The sequence below is a fragment of the Girardinichthys multiradiatus genome, chromosome 19 (assembly GCF_021462225.1).
Source record: "Girardinichthys multiradiatus isolate DD_20200921_A chromosome 19, DD_fGirMul_XY1, whole genome shotgun sequence".
In the NCBI taxonomy this organism is placed as follows: Eukaryota; Metazoa; Chordata; class Actinopteri; order Cyprinodontiformes; family Goodeidae; genus Girardinichthys; species Girardinichthys multiradiatus.
The window spans coordinates 17,073,708-17,090,639 of record NC_061811.1 but is presented as its reverse complement, the minus strand read 5'-3'; the positions used below and the strand labels follow the sequence as shown (position 1 = coordinate 17,090,639).

Genomic DNA, 16,932 nt, shown 5'->3' with positions numbered 1-16,932 from the left:
CAGCCGTGGTTTTATGTTTTTTGGATACAATCCGGGTTAGCACCCGAACATCCCTTTCAGAGTGCTTCCTCTTGCGTCCACAGTTAATCCTGTTGGATGTGGTTCGTCCTTCTTGGTGGTATGCTGACATTACCCTGGATACTGTGGCTCTTGATACATCACAAAGACTTGCTGTCTTGGTCACAGATGCGCCAGCAAGACGTGCACCAGCAATTTGTCCTCTTTTGAACTCTGATATGACACCCATAATGTTGTGTGCATTTCAATATTTTGAGCAAAACTGTGCTCTTACCCTGCTAATTGAACCTTCACACTCTGCTCTTACTGGTGCAATGTGCAATCAATGAAGACTGGCTACCAGGCTGGTCCAATTTAGCCATGAAACCTCCCACACTAAAATGACAGGTGTTTCAGTTTCATTGTCCAACCCCTGTATATCTAAAGTAATTTTATTTACCCAAAAGGTTTGTTTTTGATTGGAAATGAGACGGGCATCTCCTAAAAGACAAGACGATGGACAAGGATATCAGATTAAAAAAAAATATTTGTTTTTAATCACATTTTAACAAAACAATGGCATGCCAATTTATTTAAACTATTCTAATAATCAGTGGAAAAACCTATGTTGGCATACAACATAAGCAACAAAGCTTTTCACCTCGCAATTCCCTATTTTTCCAGACTCAAAATTCCAGAGTCCTCAGGGCTTTTTTTAACCCATTTTTAAAGGATTAATACAAAGGTAAACTAGAAATTTATGGTAGATATTTATTGAACAGACAGATGGACTGTCAGAGAGGTAGACGCAACAATAGGTGGGTGGATAGATGGATAGATAGATAGATAGATAGATGGATAGATGTTAATTGACTTGCGGCTAAAGGGACAGAAAGATGGACTGACAGTTGGACAGAAGAATGATGGATGGATGGATGGAGGAATACAATGTATGCAGAATCAAATTCCAGGCAACTGAACGCTGCTTTTACTCATAGAAAATAAAAAATGAATAAGTGACTCACACACAGAAATAAAACAGTTTTCTGCCAGATGTTAAAAAACAGGACAACAATAAAGGGTCCTTTGTACAATGTACAATTAATTTGTGAAAATTCCAAGCAGCTGTAGCTTTAGAATACAGGTCCTTCTCAAAATATTAGCATATTGTGATAAAGTTCATTATTTTCCATAATGTCATGATGAAAATTTAACATTCATATATTTTAGATTCATTGCACACTAACTGAAATATTTCAGGTCGTTTATTGTCTTAATACGAATGATTTTGGCATACAGCTCATGAAAACCCAAAATTCCTATCTCACAAAATTAGCATATTTCATCCGACCAATAAAAGAAAAGTGTTTTTAATACAAAAAACGTCAACCTTCAAATAATCATGTACAGTTATGCACTCAATACTTGGTCGGGAATCCTTTGGCAGAAATGACTGCTTCAATGCGGCGTGGCATGGAGGCAATCAGCCTGTGGCACTGCTGAGGTCTTATGGAGGCCCAGGATGCTTCGATAGCGGCCTTTAGCTCATCCAGAGTGTTGGGTCTTGAGTCTCTCAACATTCTCTTCACAATATCCCACAGATTCTCTATGGGGTTCAGGTCAGGAGAGTTGGCAGGCCAATTGAGCACAGTGATACCATGGTCAGTAAACCATTTACCAGTGGTTTTGGCACTGTGAGGAGGTGCCAGGTCGTGCTGAAAAATGAAATCTTCATCTCCATAAAGCTTTTCAGCAGATGGAAGCATGAAGTGCTCCAAAATCTCCTGATAGCTAGCTGCATTGACCCTGCCCTTGATAAAACACAGTGGACCAACACCAGCAGCTGACACGGCACCCCAGACCATCACTGACTGTGGGTACTTGACACTGGACTTCTGGCATTTTGGCATTTCCTTCTCCCCAGTCTTCCTCCAGACTCTGGCACCTTGATTTCCAAATGACATGCAGAATTTGCTTTCATCTAAAAAAAGTACTTTGGACCACTGAGCAACAGTCCAGTGCTGCTTCTCTGTAGCCCAGGTCTGGGGAATGCGGCACCTGTAGCCCATTTCCTGCACACACCTGTGCACGGTGGCTCTGGATGTTTCTACTCCACACTCAGTCCACTGCTTCCGCAGGTCCCCCAAGGTCTGGAATCGGCCCTTCTCCACAATCTTCCTCAGAGTCCGGTCACCTCTTCTCGTTGTGCAGCGTTTTCTGCCACACTTTTTCCTTCCCACAGACTTCCCACTGAGGTGCCTTGATACAGCACTCTGGGAACAGCCTATTCGTTCAGAAATTTCTTTCTGTGTCTTACCCTCTTGCTTGAGGGTGTCAATAGTGGCCTTCTGGACAGCAGTCAGGTCGGCAGTCTTACCCATGATTGGGGTTTTGAGTGATGAACCAGGCTGGGAGTTTTAAAGGCCCCAGGAATCTTTTGCAGGTGTTTAGAGTTAAGTCGTTGATTCAGATGATTAGGTTCATAGCTCGTTTAGAGACCCTTTTAATGATATGCTAATTTTGTGAGATAGGAATTTTGGGTTTTCATGAGCTGTATGCCAAAATCATCTGTATTAAGACAATAAAAGACCTGAAATATTTCAGTTAGTGTGCAATGAATCTAAAATATATGAATGTTAAATTTTCATCATGACATTATGGAAAATAATGAACTTTATCACAATATGCTAATATTTTGAGAAGGACCTGTAGATAGAGGAACTTTTAAAATGGCATTTCTATTTGCCTTTACATTTGAAACAATTAAGCTTTAACTATATCTTTTACATCGTGCTTCCTTAGGAGACCAGATACAAAGACACAAGTGAGGCCTTCGACAGTGGTGTTGATGGCCTGACTGCCGACACCAGCTCCCCCTCCCAGGTTTCCAGCCTCCTCTGGTTCCCCGGAGCCTCTAGAGCTCAGTCGTCAGGAGCCATTCACCAAACAACCAGTGACGCTATCCGCCAGAACATCTACGAAAACTTTATGAGAGAGCTGGAGACAGGAACCGGAACAGGAGGCGGAGATAGGAGAGATCCATCGACTGGAACCGAAGATGACGGGAGCAGCAGCGAGTCGGCCGAGGGCTCCGTGGAGGAGCTGGACCTTTTGTTTGCGAAGGAGCAGGGGGTGGTCAGACGGGCGGGATGGCTCTCCTTCAAGCCCCTCATCACCCTGCACAAGGACAGGAAGCTTGAGCTGGTGACCCGCCGCAAATGGAAGCACTACTGGGTGACTCTGAAAGGTAAGCCTTAAACTGAATGTAAAATAAGAACACGAGTTAGGAGAAGTTAAGCAGATTATTCTAATATCCTCTCTGAAATGTTGCTTAGAGAAGCACAAAAGGTTCATGTTTACTCTTAGCCAGGATTTTTATTCTAGTTGCACTTGACTTAAAGGGACTTTACTGTTAATGCTTTTCGGAGGAATATGATGTTGCTTTAGGCCACAGAGGTAAAATGAATCCACAAAACGTATGTGGTTTTGCTTTTATGACTATGAGTAGGAAAATCTTGTAGGAAATGAGAAAAAGTATCAGCAAAGTTTATCTTGGTATTTTTTGACATTTTAGTGGACCCTGGGGGCAATATAAAACTTATTGTCTAATTGTGAAGTCACCTGTCCAGTACCAGTTGACGCCATTTCTCAAATGTGTTCACAAAGACATTGCATCTGCTAGAGTCTAGAGAAAGCTTTCTTGTTTGCTGAATGCCTTTCTTGCTTTTCCAGGATGCACATTGTTGTTTTATGAAACTTACGGGAAGAGCTCGACGGAGCAGGATCTGTCACCCTGCTACGCCCTCTTAGCCGAGGACAGCGTCGTTCAGGCTGTCCCAGAACACCCCAAGAGAGAAAACGTCTTCTGTTTGAGTAATTCGTATGGAGATGTCTACCTGTTCCAGGTAAAACCCTCACCTTTGTTTATATTAATATCATCATGTTGCTTTTAGTATTTGAATAAGGGGTGTAATAGTACATTTATTCCTACTGAAAATATCCGGTACAGCCCTGTTGGTTTGTTATGGACATGTACATATTTTATACTTGAACACATGCAGAATGTTTATCTGCAGCACTAAATGTGCAATGCAACGTTTTGTAGCCACAGTGAAGGAAGAAAGGTGGACCGAACCAAAATTTATGTAATCATATACATTTTTCAACAGCAAATAAGGTACATATTGTAGATCGCTCTGCATTTATTCTCCAGAAACCTAGCTGAAAAATCAGTTAAAGTTCAAACCCTGCTGCCTGGAGGATTCAACCAGTCTAAACTGCTGCATAGCATTTGAGATGCAACAACACAGTCCCTCTGATCAGAGGGGGTTTCCCAACAGCTGCGCTTTTATGGTGCATTCATGTACATTTTATACGCTAGATTATCTAAACATCAAAACAACTCCAAACTGATTTAAACCTCTTTTATTTTCAAATTTTTGCACAGTCTTACAAAAAATTCCACAACAACATTGACCATTTCATTGTGGTTTTGCTGTTCCATCTGTCCATCCGTCCATTGGCTTTACCTGCTTCTACTTTATTGATGAAAAACATCAAACCAAACCAAAATAGTACCAAATGTGACTTAAAAATCGATGATTTTTGTGTACCGATACATACCAAGCGTGAAGGCATAAAACCAACAGGAATACATTGCTATTGGTTTGCATTGCTAACAGTAGTTGCCAAAGAAACAGTTTGCACATGTTTTCTGAATTGCAAATTGACCAACTAGGGTATGACATCTTTCCAAGAACTAAGTTCTGACTTTGTAGTCACATCCAATGCAGCAGTGCCACAACTAGCATTACCACAACTTTTGTCTCCATGTGTATTTCGTTGAGATGGTAGATCCTTACCTTAACTCTGAGATTTTCAAAAGACTGCCAACATGTATAAATTAACTAAATTCAGCACGTTCCTTGACAGGGATGGAAATTCAAAGGGAAAAAACAGACTAACTTTGCTGTACTCCTTTTAGCCTTCCCGTTATCGTCATTGAAATTGACCTTTTATTTATTTCTCAACCTATATTTAGCATCTTGGAGAAAAGTTCTCTCGGTAAAATTGTTTTGCACGTAACATTTATGCAGATGCTTTCTGATACAGGTGCCATTTATTAACCATTCACTGATCCTTCACAGTTTAGCTTGCACTCAATGATCTTTTTGTGACATACTGCAGTCAGTAATGCACTGGCCATGCTGCAACATTTATTACTCTCCAGATTTGTTATTGTAGCTACTAAATTGAATGTCGGCCTTAAAGTCTCATCACATTCTTGTCTCCTTGGTCATTTAAGGCCAGCAACCAGACTGATCTGGAGAACTGGGTGACGGCCATCCACTCAGCTAGCGCCTCGCTGCTGGCCAAGCGGCAGGGAAAGGAGGACACGGTGCGTCTGCTGCGGAACCAGGCCCGCACGCTGCTGCAGAAAATAGACATGGACGGGAAGATGAAGAAGATGGCCGAACTCCAGCTGACCGTGGTCAGCGACCCCAAAAACCGCAAGGCTATCGAGAACCAGGTGAGACGCAGAGGAAAATATTAAAAAGTAATCTTTGCTACTTGAGAATGTCCATATATAAGAATCAGTCAGGTGGTACTAGTCTGACTGATGCATGGTGAAGTGGTTTAACTTTGGCACATTTGAAAAACCTTTTCTGTGCTGTTCTGTCAGATCATTTGCTCTACTTATTTTTTCCAATTTGGCAACTGTGGCAACAGGTCTGTGCTTAATTTTAGTCTGTGGGTGGGTAAAGTGACCTGGATGTATCAGTCCCCAAACGCATAGCGAGGGGCCCCTGGGAGCTGCTTGTTCCTGGAGCATCAGATTGGGATTCCAGATGTTTTCTGGTAATAGGCTTTCAACATGCATTATCCAATTCCTCCTCCTCGGGAAATCCAAAGTACTCAGGGGTGTGCTGTAGCGTACATGCAGCAGATTGGAGAGGCAGAAAAATACCCATAATTTAACAAGAATGATATATATATATTTTTTTAAATGGGGAATGGGTGAAGATCAAGCAGCTTTTTTCCAAACTTGCAACTCATCTCAAATGATTGACATTCTACATCATTTCAGCTGCTCATTTAAATAGACACTTACTGCTGATGGTGCTAAAAAAGCCAAATGAACCCTTTAGTTATTGTTAATGAAGAAAATTTGAATCTTGCATGACAGATGCTCAACGGCTCACTGCAGGAATGCCCATTAGAGATGTCACTGCCTGACTACCACCAAGCTGCCTGCTCTCGTGTCTGTTTCCAATTAGGCAGCATGCCACCGCGGAGAGACAAGCCGGAGTTGGATTGAATGATAGGGTCAGAAGTGGTACAGGACAGGACTCTGATAAAGGCGCCTTGAGGCTGATGATAAATTTAAGTTTCAGTGGGGTTGTCGAGCACCGACAGGGCACCGCTTTGATGTCCCTCTCTACCCCCACACCCGTGTCTGCTCAAATCAGTGCCAGCAGACCTTGTTTGAAGTCAGCCCTTGACCCCCACCCCACCTCCAACACATTAACACACAAATATTCACATGCACACATACACACAGAGAGCAAGAAAAGATTAACATCTGCTAAGAGACAAACTTTTGCAGACAGTTATTGTGTTAGAAATAAAATGTGAAGGAACTACAAGGGGGCTCAAACTTAATTCAAGCCTGATTTATTAATGAAAAATAGAATGCACTGCAAGCTCTAACAAAAATGTTCATGAGTAATTCACCCCTTTCTTAAATCAACTGGAAATCCTGGGAGATATTTTTTACTTAAAATGTCATTCAGATATGGATTCCTTCTAGATTTTGTGCCATACATATGTACATAAATAGCAAAACTTTAAGGGTTTCTGGTAGTCTATCCAAAGCTACAATGGAATGTTTAAGATCAAACCATATTAATGTGGTCTAGTGGCCCAGTCAAAGTCCAGACTTGAATCCAATTGGAAGACTTAAACGGATTTTCAAAGAGGGTCACCGTTCAGTCTGACTGACTGTGGACTACTTTGCAACGAGGAAAAAAAATCTCTAGATGTACAAAGCTAAGAGAAATTCTCTCTAAACGGCATGAAGTCCTTCAATATTACATGATAGTTTACAAGTTAAGCATTTCTTTGCACACAAGAAGCTGTAACTGGATCAAAAGGTAGCTAACATTTTCCTTTTGTTTTAAATCTGGTCATTAAAACTAAAACACTATTGTTTTCCATTTGTACACTTACTGAAACATACCTGAGTAAAACCCCTAGATCGTCGCCACATCTATATGGCCGAATATATTTGCCATATGTAGTAGATTTTCAACAAGAAGAGTGGTCTACAATGGGAAATGTTTGAGTGACTTCAACTTGTTAACTGAGCCCACCTGCACAGTCACACGCACAGTTGTTCAGAGTGCATTATTCACACAGTAATTTCTCCACAAGGCCTTTGTTTAAGATGTTTGTTTAAGGTGTTCATAAAATGTCACCCTTTGGCCCTGTTCACAGTTTGCTCCTAATCTCAATGAATGCATGTTGAAAACCCTAATGGGACATTGCTGTGGGCTCCATTATAGTAAATGAAGTCATTGCGCAGACGAGACCCATTAAACTCAGTTGTTATGGAGGGGTTTGTTTTAGCTTGAGTGTTCTCGTTAAAACCAGTCTCCAGCCAACAAAATGAGCACTTTCCTATAGCTAAAATAACATAACTGTAAGCTGGGACTGTGGGGGAGGTTTATATGTTCGGTCTGTTCAACATCTCTCAAGACAAAATGTGCATTTCGATTCGCTGCGCACACAGTCTCTGTGAAATATGCAGTCATTTGTCACCAGCAAACCTCCACGAAGTCATGGTGTTGCCCTCCACCAACATCTGTAAGCAATTAGACTTTAAACTAAAACACTTGTTTGACCTTATATCTCCTTTGATCCCAAAATGCCCCCTCCCCCAAAGCACTCCTAGGCCATCACCCAAAATAATAATTCACATAAATCAAAATGAAATCATTGTTCTTCCCCCTCCATCAGATCCAGCAATGGGAGCAGAACCTTGAGAGGTTCAACATGGACCTCTTCAGAATGCGCTGCTACCTTGCTAGTCTGCAGGGGGGCGAACTGCCCAATCCAAAGAGCCTGCTTGCCATCGCCAGCCGTCCAACCAAAACCACTCTGGGACGCCTAGGAGTTTTCTCTGTGTCTTCTTTTCATGCACTGGTAAGGAAAATGATCTGAAAGAGAGAAGGAAGTTTTTTTGTTAATTCTGGTCCTGATACTGTGCGTCTTTTCAGATTTGTTCCAGGGACGAGGCCACAGCCAGGAGGCGTTCGTTGTCAGTGACTTGCAGACAGAGAAAGAGAAGTCTTTTCTCCTCTCTTAAAGGCCTCGACAACCTGACAAAGAGGGGCTGGGAAAAGAGACCCTCTGTAGTGCAGGTATTATTGACCACAAAGACACATTTAAACTTAATTGTCGATGCTGACACAATCACATTTACTGTAAGTCTTACATTAAATAGTTGCATCAAGACTTTGAGCAGCTTATCTACATTGCCTTTCAGAGTATTAATACTCCTTGACAGTTTTACATTTTTTACATTACAACCATAAACTTCAAAGTATTTTTATGCGATTTTATGCGACAGACCGACACAAAGGAATGTGTGATTATGATGTCGAAGGACAATGATGCATAAACGTTCTATACTAGTCCATAGATGTATAACCATCCGCCGCTTCAGTGACAGCTGAAAGTCTTTTGGGGTATGTTTCTTCCACCTTTGCACATCTAGACAATGAAATTCTGACCCTTTATTCTTGTTCTGTTTAGTCAAATTGGGCGAGGGGTAGCTGTCAACAGCACTTTTCTGGTTCTGTCCCAGGTTCTCAATTAGATTTTGGTCTGGACTTTGACTGGGCCATTCTAACATGAATATGCTTTCATCTATACCCTTTCATGTTAACTCTGGCTGTATGTTTAGGGTTGTTGTACCACTGTAAGGTGGACGCCCTCCTTAGTCTTAAGTCATTTGCCACCTCTAAAGGGTCTTCTTCCAGTATTATCATCCATCATCCCAACTCTGACAGGCTGCCCTGTTCTTGCTAAAGAGAAGGATCCCCACAGCTTGATACACCGCTATATATACAGTGGGCATGGTGTGTTTAGGGTAATGTGTGTTAAGGCCTGTTCATACTCCCCACTTCTATATAGAAGTTTGTTCTTGTTCTTGCCACCTTGAGTAAAATAATAATCACTGTTCTTGAGGATAATGAAAAGGCAGTTAATTAAACCAAAATGATCAGATGAAATCTGTTAAAACATATAATAAAACACTGCACGAAATTTGGATTAACAGATCTGTAATGCTTAATAACCCCATCCTATTTATATTGCAGCAGGGAAAGCATTGGTTCATATATTTGATTAAATCTAATCTGGAGTCAGCCCTTCAGTCTAAATTGTACCCATTTGTTATGAAAACAGCCTGAAACCATATTGCACTTTTGCTTACTTGCATGTATTTCTGCAGCTCCTTGAGCACTTTTTAAACCCCCATTTGGGAGTTTATTAACTAAGAGCACATAGGCTCGCATCTCTCCTAGTTTCTCCTTAAGTCTGAGTGCAAACCTCTCATCAGCATGAACACATCCGAGTATTTCTTACCCCAGGTGCAGACGGGGAAGTTTATATCCTCTCAGGTTGGTAATTAGAGTCCTGCAGGGTGCTTATTTATGAATACATAAATCCTCCACTTGGTGCCCTCAAGGCCATGGAGAATACTCAGGATACACTTATTTACTCAAGCATTTCATGAACCCCTGGTTTTTAGTTAAGAAAAGAGTGATTTACGCCCTAATCCCTGGACCTCCATATTATTCCCGAGCTAACGGGACAGCTACGTTAATTATGATCTGCAGGTACACCCGTACTCCTTACATCTTACAGAATGTTCATTGTCCTCTTTTGCCCCCTCTCATCTATCCCACCACCTGCTGTGTGATATTTATGTTTATGCATTTGTGCACGTCCGTCAGCATCTAGGTACCCATCCCCTGCGTTGTTATTATTCCGTTGAGCTCCCACTGCCCGGCCTAATGAGGCTCAGTTACTTTTTGCTGTGCGGAAGGCCAAGTGGCGCTGCAGCACACGGATAAATTATTAAAAGCCGTGTGTGGTGGATGACTTTCTCCAGTCTCTATCCTCACTCCTGCAGACACTAGCAGATGGCTGGTGTAAAGAAGCTTAATATTATACATCAGGGCTTAATAAACTCCATGTTCAAAGATTCAGATACGATTTCTATATGAGACTAAAAGTCTGGAACAACTAGTGATAAAAACATTTCGTTTGATATTTGCTTAAAGCTCCTGTTCCCCTGTTTCATAAACTAATAGCTTTGCTTTGAATGCCATAGCTATTTGTCTAGTTTTATAGCTGCTTAATGTTGAAGTCTCTCCTGCTCGGCTATCTGAAGCAGAGATGAGGGTCGACTGAGTGGGTTACATCACACAGACACCCAGGGAGCAACAACAACCAACACAGTCTCTCTGTTACTGTGAATTAGTGTGTAAAGAGTACATGGATATAACTGATCAAATTCTCAGGGATTTACACTACATTGTCATTCAGATTCCAAAATTTAACAATCCCTATTACCCGTTTATTTTCTATAACTTTAGCTGATTTTAAAGGTTCATTAGTTGCCAGTAATTGGCTGTATTTTGAGTAGTTTTCAGAATGCTTTGTTTTACCTTTACAATGATTTTAATTTGATTGGCATTTAAGTCTTTTTATTTTTTATTTGAAAGACTGCTTGTTGAGTCAAACTCCTCAGGACACATTTAAACTTCTTCTACTTAATGTTTTCTGACAGGTTTTTCCAAGATATCTTTGCCTCTCTTGTCCTAAATCAGGCATGCAGTGTTTTTAGTTTTACCCTCTGCATAGTTAATCATAAGAATCTTTTCTCTCGCTTTACCTCACATCTTTCTTCTCACCCCCCTTTTTCAGCTCAGTTCTCTATCACACAAACAGTTCCTCAGAGCATAAACAGAGCGTTACCCAGCAGTCCTTTTCTGACAATTTCCATACTGACTCATCTATGTTGACTAAGCCTAAATCCCATTTACCACAGTAATGTACCGCTCCAGAGCCTTGCCCCCGAAGTCACGCTTCACCCCCTCCACCTTCCTTCCCTCTTGGTTACTGTTCTCTCATCCATCTTAGCAGGGCTACAGTAGGGAGCTAGCCATCAGTCGGCTGTGGGAAATAGGCCAAGGTCTGAGGATTTGTGGGAGAGTTGGTAAAGCTTTCTAAAATTAGACAGTTTACGGCGAAGCAGCACTGTTTATAGCCACATTATAAATGTACCCATGCTGAGGGTGGAGAGGAGATGTAAGATGAGGACTCCTGCTACCATATCAGGGGCTTGAAAGCTTTCACTTGGATTTTTTTTTGTAGTAGAGTAGCCCCGTTACATTGAGAATCACTTTTAAATTAGTTTTAAGCACTAGTGTGCATGCCAAGAGGGAGGGAGTTTACCTGCTTTGCCACCTGTTTCTCTTGCTTAGTAACAGTTCATTTTGAATCAACACTGTGATTAATCAACACTTCAATTAAAGATCACAAGAATATTTAACAAGGAACTGCTCTTCTTAACAAACAAAAAAGAGGAAAAAATACTATTTCATGGTTTAAAATATATTGTTGCAAAAAGAAAAATAGGAAATAGAAAGTAATTTATAGTTTTATGTCTGATGATAATCCCCTAATGAAGCATTATTTTACTAAGATACTTTTCATCAGTATGCTACAAGTACATTTGAAGATTACTGCTATTTTGGTTCTACTGGTAGGGATAACCAGAAAAAATAGGTTTCAGACAGAATGTCGGACCCATAACTCTTCCCCACCAGAACCACTTCAAAAGAATTGAAAAAAGTACCTTACTTTAGTCTGACGTTGGCTGTTTTCTCACCTCTCTCATTAGTTAGGTTAGCCTGGAGGTTAACTTGCAAGCTATCAGTTCTGGTAAAGGCTTTGACAGTCTGGAGGTTCCTCAGTTTGGATTCATAACTGGGTTACATGCAAAGAGAATTGTGCTTGAAGAAAGTCACAAAGCAGCAACTTGACAAATGTAGTGAAGTGTACAATATAAACAAAGGCAAAAAAACACCAGTCGCAACAGAACCTTCTGAAAGGGAAGTAAGTCCCGTTTCTGACTCAATAAGGTCAAACCTTTTTAATGAATTTTAAGTTTTGGTCTAAGTCTGAACTCAACTTACAGAAGCATGTTCCTGCAGGGAAAGAGGCCTCATGCTGGACTGATCAACCAATCAGAGGTGGACTTGGGCAATGCAAGAGCTTTGTCATGTCACATAGCCAGTTGTATAATTCAAAAATGTCAGCTGTCTATGACTCAGGCCTTACTATCTAATGATCTCATTACAAAGTTTCAGACATGCAGTGGTAGCACTGGAGACGTTTCATGAAAATAGCACAATTTGAATCCCTCTCACCTCTTTTCTTCAAATGCTTCACCATAATTTATATTTAAACAGCTTTACTTGTACATTGAAATGTTTTAAATGTTTTATTTAATACAGTGTAAAAAACTCGAACTAAATTGTATCTTTTTATGAGAAATAATATAGTTTTTCAGCTGACCATAGCGTGAAAGAAAATCTTCCTATGGCTAAACTTAAGGTCTTCAGAGGTTTGTTTTAAGGAACCTGGAGAAAAGAAATAACCTTTCACTTGGAACTTTTCTTGTAGGTGAAAGGTCAAATATGAGTTGTATGTATGCACTAAACCCCACAGTTTGAACAATATCAACCCTGGTGTCACATTTTTGGTTGAAGAAGCTAGAACCAAACAAGACGCAGTTCTGAAGAGGAAAAAGAGTGAGGATGGTGTCCTCTCTTGTCTGCCATTGGACCATTTCCCCCTTTCTTCTCTCTGCAGTATTTCAACATTCACACTAACATCCCATTTCCACCGTGCCCTCTTCAAAGGCTACAAAAATTTTGTTTGGAAGCAGTATCAAAGCGCTTTTCTCGCCACGAGTAGTTTTTAATTAACTACCTAAGTACCAGCACTGTGTGTGTCTATTGTTGTGTTGCTGAAGCCAAGGCTTTATGAGTCAGTCAATCAGCACGGTGCCCCTCTGTCTGTGCTTTCTGACCATCCCCTCTCTTGATTTCTTAGGTCTTTGAGAGTGATGCTGGAGGTCAGACATACAACCTGCCTCCAAGACGTACCGAGGTGAGTCAGAGAATGTATTAATTCTGTTCACACACACACACACACACACACACGCACACACACACACACACACACACACACGCACACACAAAAATATCCCACTTCTGTCAAAAACCAGTGGCTCAGTTGGTTGGGTATAGTATGAAATAGCCTGACATCAACCACTGTTCTCTTTCCTGTTTTTGATTGTGGGCTGTGTAAAGATATTTTAATACACAGGGTGTTTGCATGATTGAGGAGATTAGAAAGCATGTGTGCGTCTGCAAAGCAAAGACTCCTGTCATGTTTATCTGAAGCAGGCGTCTGCTAGATAAACACAACAGATCTAACAGGGGTTCACTATGGTCAAACTGGCACATATATGTGTGTGTGTGTTGCTGTGTATGTATGTTTTCAAAGTGTCCCTTATAGTTTTACATTTTGATTTAACATTTTCTTGTGCTAAAAGCTATAAAGAAAACATTTTAGTCAACAGTAATAATGAGTTTGGAAGACCATATGGTTACAAACCAATCAAGTATCCACCCTAATGTTAAAAATACAACTTCAACACTTTCAGATTGTTTTGGTTTGGAGGAGCGCCTCCATTGATGTACAAGCCTACGAAAGATATGGAAATACTGAATACTCTCCATCCCAGTTTTAACAGCCTTCTTCACTGGAGAAATAACTGGGATGTGTGTGTCCCATCACATTATTGTGGTCTTAGCAATAGATTGATGTTGCCTGTTGCAAAGCGGTTTTGCTGAATTTTGAAAAAATGCATGCAGTAATTATGGTCTTTTAAATCACAATCTATGTTTTACAAAACTTGTATGAAAGCCACGGTTTGCTAACGTGCTTCATGTTAAACTTATGTGTTTCCAGTGACCTCAGAAAGCCAAAAAGTATTCATCATGATCAAATATAGCTCTTACAGACATGTATAGTAGATACTTTCAGACATGGTGGAATTGGTGTCATGGAGATTATGGGTTAACTGGATGCTATGATTCATAGTAAAAGTCTGTGGTCAATGCGGCAAGTGTTAAAACTGCCCTCATTTAGGGTCTTGAAAGAGACTCTGATCAGAAATGGGTTTTGGAAACAATAAAGGCTTTCATTAGCTCTGAGCTTTAATGATGACTTAAACGGGCTGGTTTTCTCTTCAGTTAAGCATTTTAACTCCTCTCATATTTCCATGTATGGAAAATATAAATCTAACAATAAAAATATAAAAAATGGTTAAATTTTCATATCTTTGTATCTCTGTTTCCTCAGGGAGGGACAGACAAAAAAATTAACAGATTAGAACAAGTGTTTTGTTAATGACTTTTGCCTCGTTGTACTACTTGGTACACAAATCCCCTGAACGCCCCTAATAAGCCATCATCTTCCACTAATCCTTTTTCAGTGACGGCAGCCTGTGTTGGTGTGAGCAAGTGTCCGAGCTCTATTGTCATTTAAATGGTTTCTCAGGCAGCAGGCAAGTTGTTCCAGGAGGCTGAGGATGTGCAGACGCTGTCTATCTGTAGCCTGAAGGAAAGAAGCGAGCAGCTCTGTGTGATGGGGATGTCAGTTCTGGTGCTGACTGGCCTTATGCAAAGGTTAAAACTTACTCTGACTGAGATAGTTTTGCTTGTGAAATCCACCATCCACCCACTAATGCTGTCGGCTGAGCAGTGAATTGATATGTTGTGACAGCATTAAAAAAAATACAGGTTTGACAGGTAGCGCCATTTGTTGCGAGCTATTTTGTAGTTAAAAGGTATTTGCATACAGCACCTTGTCAAAATATTAATTAGGGATGGGACCAATCCGATCCGGTATCAGTATTGGGTTCCGATACCAACGTACTTAACGGATCGGAAATGTCCGATCCAACGCACAGACATTTCCGATCCATTAGCCAAGTCTGTGCTTTGAAGTGATGGGAATAACGATGTTAAAATAAACTGCATTACTTTTTTCAGTAATGAGTAATCAAACGAATTACTTTTTTCAGTGTTACAACACTGTTACCGTTATCGACATGTGACAAATAGGGCGCATTATAAACTAAAGCTACTCATTGAAGCTCTTGTCATCTGTCGTGGCTCACAGCCACAGAAGCTAAGCTTTTTTTCTTTTGTGAAGTGATGATGATTGGCTAAGGTAGCGTAAGCTTTTATTGTAAGCCAATCAGAGGCAGTGTTCTGTTTATACACAAATCACAAACGCACACGGCAGCCCAGCTCGGGCAAACTAGCAGATGTAAGCTGCAACGATGGCGGGTCTGGAGGGAAAGATTGCGTTTTCAAAGTGGAAGTACAGACACTACTTTATTCTCCTTGAGGTAAAAGGCAAGAACGTACATGTGAAGTAAATATTAAACGTTCGGTGTAAGTACTTGTCTACGTAATTCCACTTTATACAACTGGTTTGTGAAATGTTGGAAACAAATCTAAACTCGTAGACATACAGTGGCTTGTAAAAGTATTCATACTCCTTGAACCTTTTCACATATTATCACATTACAGCCACAAACATAAATATATGTTATTGGAATTTTATTTGAAAGACCAACACAAAGTGGTATACAATTGTGAAGTGGAAAGAAAATTATACATGATTTTTTTATTTTTTTAACAAATAAAAAACTGAAAAGGGCATTGTGCAACAGTATTCAGCCCCCCTGAGTCAATACTTTGTGGAACCACCTTTTGCTGCATGTACAGCTGCAGGTCTTTTAGGATATGTCTCTACCAGCTTTGCACATCTAGTGACTGAAATTACTTCGGGCACTAGATCTTTGCAAAACAGCTCAAGCTCAGTCAGATTAGATGGGGAGCATTTGTGAACAACAGTTTTCAGATCTTGCTACAGATTCTCGATTGAGTTTAGGCCTGGACTTTGACTGGACCATTTTAACACATTAATATGTTTTGTTTTAAACCATTCCATTGTAGTGCTGGCTTTATGTTTAGAGTCGTTGTCCTGCTGGAAGGTGAACCTCTGCCCGAGTCTTAAATCTTTTGTAGACTCCAACAGGTTTTCTTCCAAGATTGTCCTGTATTTGGCTCCATCCATCTTCCCATCAACTCTGACCACCTTCCCTGTCCCTGCTGAAGTGAAGCTCCCCCAGAGCATGATGCTGCCACCACCACCGTACAGGTCCTTCTCAAAATATTAGCATATTGTGATAAAGTTCATTATTTTCCATAATGTCATGATGAAAATTTAACATTCATATATTTTAGATTCATTGCACACTAACTGAAATATTTCAGGTCTTTTATTGTCTTAATACGGATGATTTTGGCATACAGCTCATGAAAACCCCAAATTCCTATCTCACAAAATTAGCATATCATTAAAAGGGTCTCTAAACGAGCTACGAACCTAATCATCTGAATCAACGAGTTAACTCTAAACACCTGCAAAAGATTCCTGAGGCCTTTAAAACTCCCAGCCTGGTTCATCACTCAAAACCCCAATCATGGGTAAGACTGCAGACCTGACTGCTGTCCAGAAGGCCACTATTGACACCCTCAAGCAAGAGGGTAAGACACAGAAAGAAATTTCTGAACGAATAGGCTGTTCCCAGAGTGCTGTATCAAGGCACCTCAGTAGGAAGTCTGTGGGAAGGAAAAATGTGGCAGAAAACGCTGCACAACGAGAAGAGGTGACCGGACCCTGAGGAAGATTGTGGAGAAGGGCCGATTC

At 40.7% G+C, this 16,932-nt stretch overlaps 1 protein-coding gene across 3 annotated transcripts in view; it reads left to right on the top strand.

The window, feature by feature from the left end:
• tiam2a (TIAM Rac1 associated GEF 2a) overlaps positions 1 to 16,932 on the top strand; it is a 124,036-nt gene that overhangs the window by 65,822 nt on the left and 41,282 nt on the right. For all 3 annotated transcript variants that reach the window (XM_047345683.1, XM_047345681.1, XM_047345682.1), the window contains exons 4-9: positions 2,800 to 3,244; positions 3,730 to 3,902; positions 5,303 to 5,527; positions 8,017 to 8,202; positions 8,277 to 8,420; positions 13,192 to 13,248. In XM_047345683.1, coding sequence (XP_047201639.1) covers positions 2,800 to 3,244; positions 3,730 to 3,902; positions 5,303 to 5,527; positions 8,017 to 8,202; positions 8,277 to 8,420; positions 13,192 to 13,248 — 1,230 coding nt within the window. The remainder of the gene's footprint in view (positions 1 to 2,799; positions 3,245 to 3,729; positions 3,903 to 5,302; positions 5,528 to 8,016; positions 8,203 to 8,276; positions 8,421 to 13,191; positions 13,249 to 16,932) is intronic.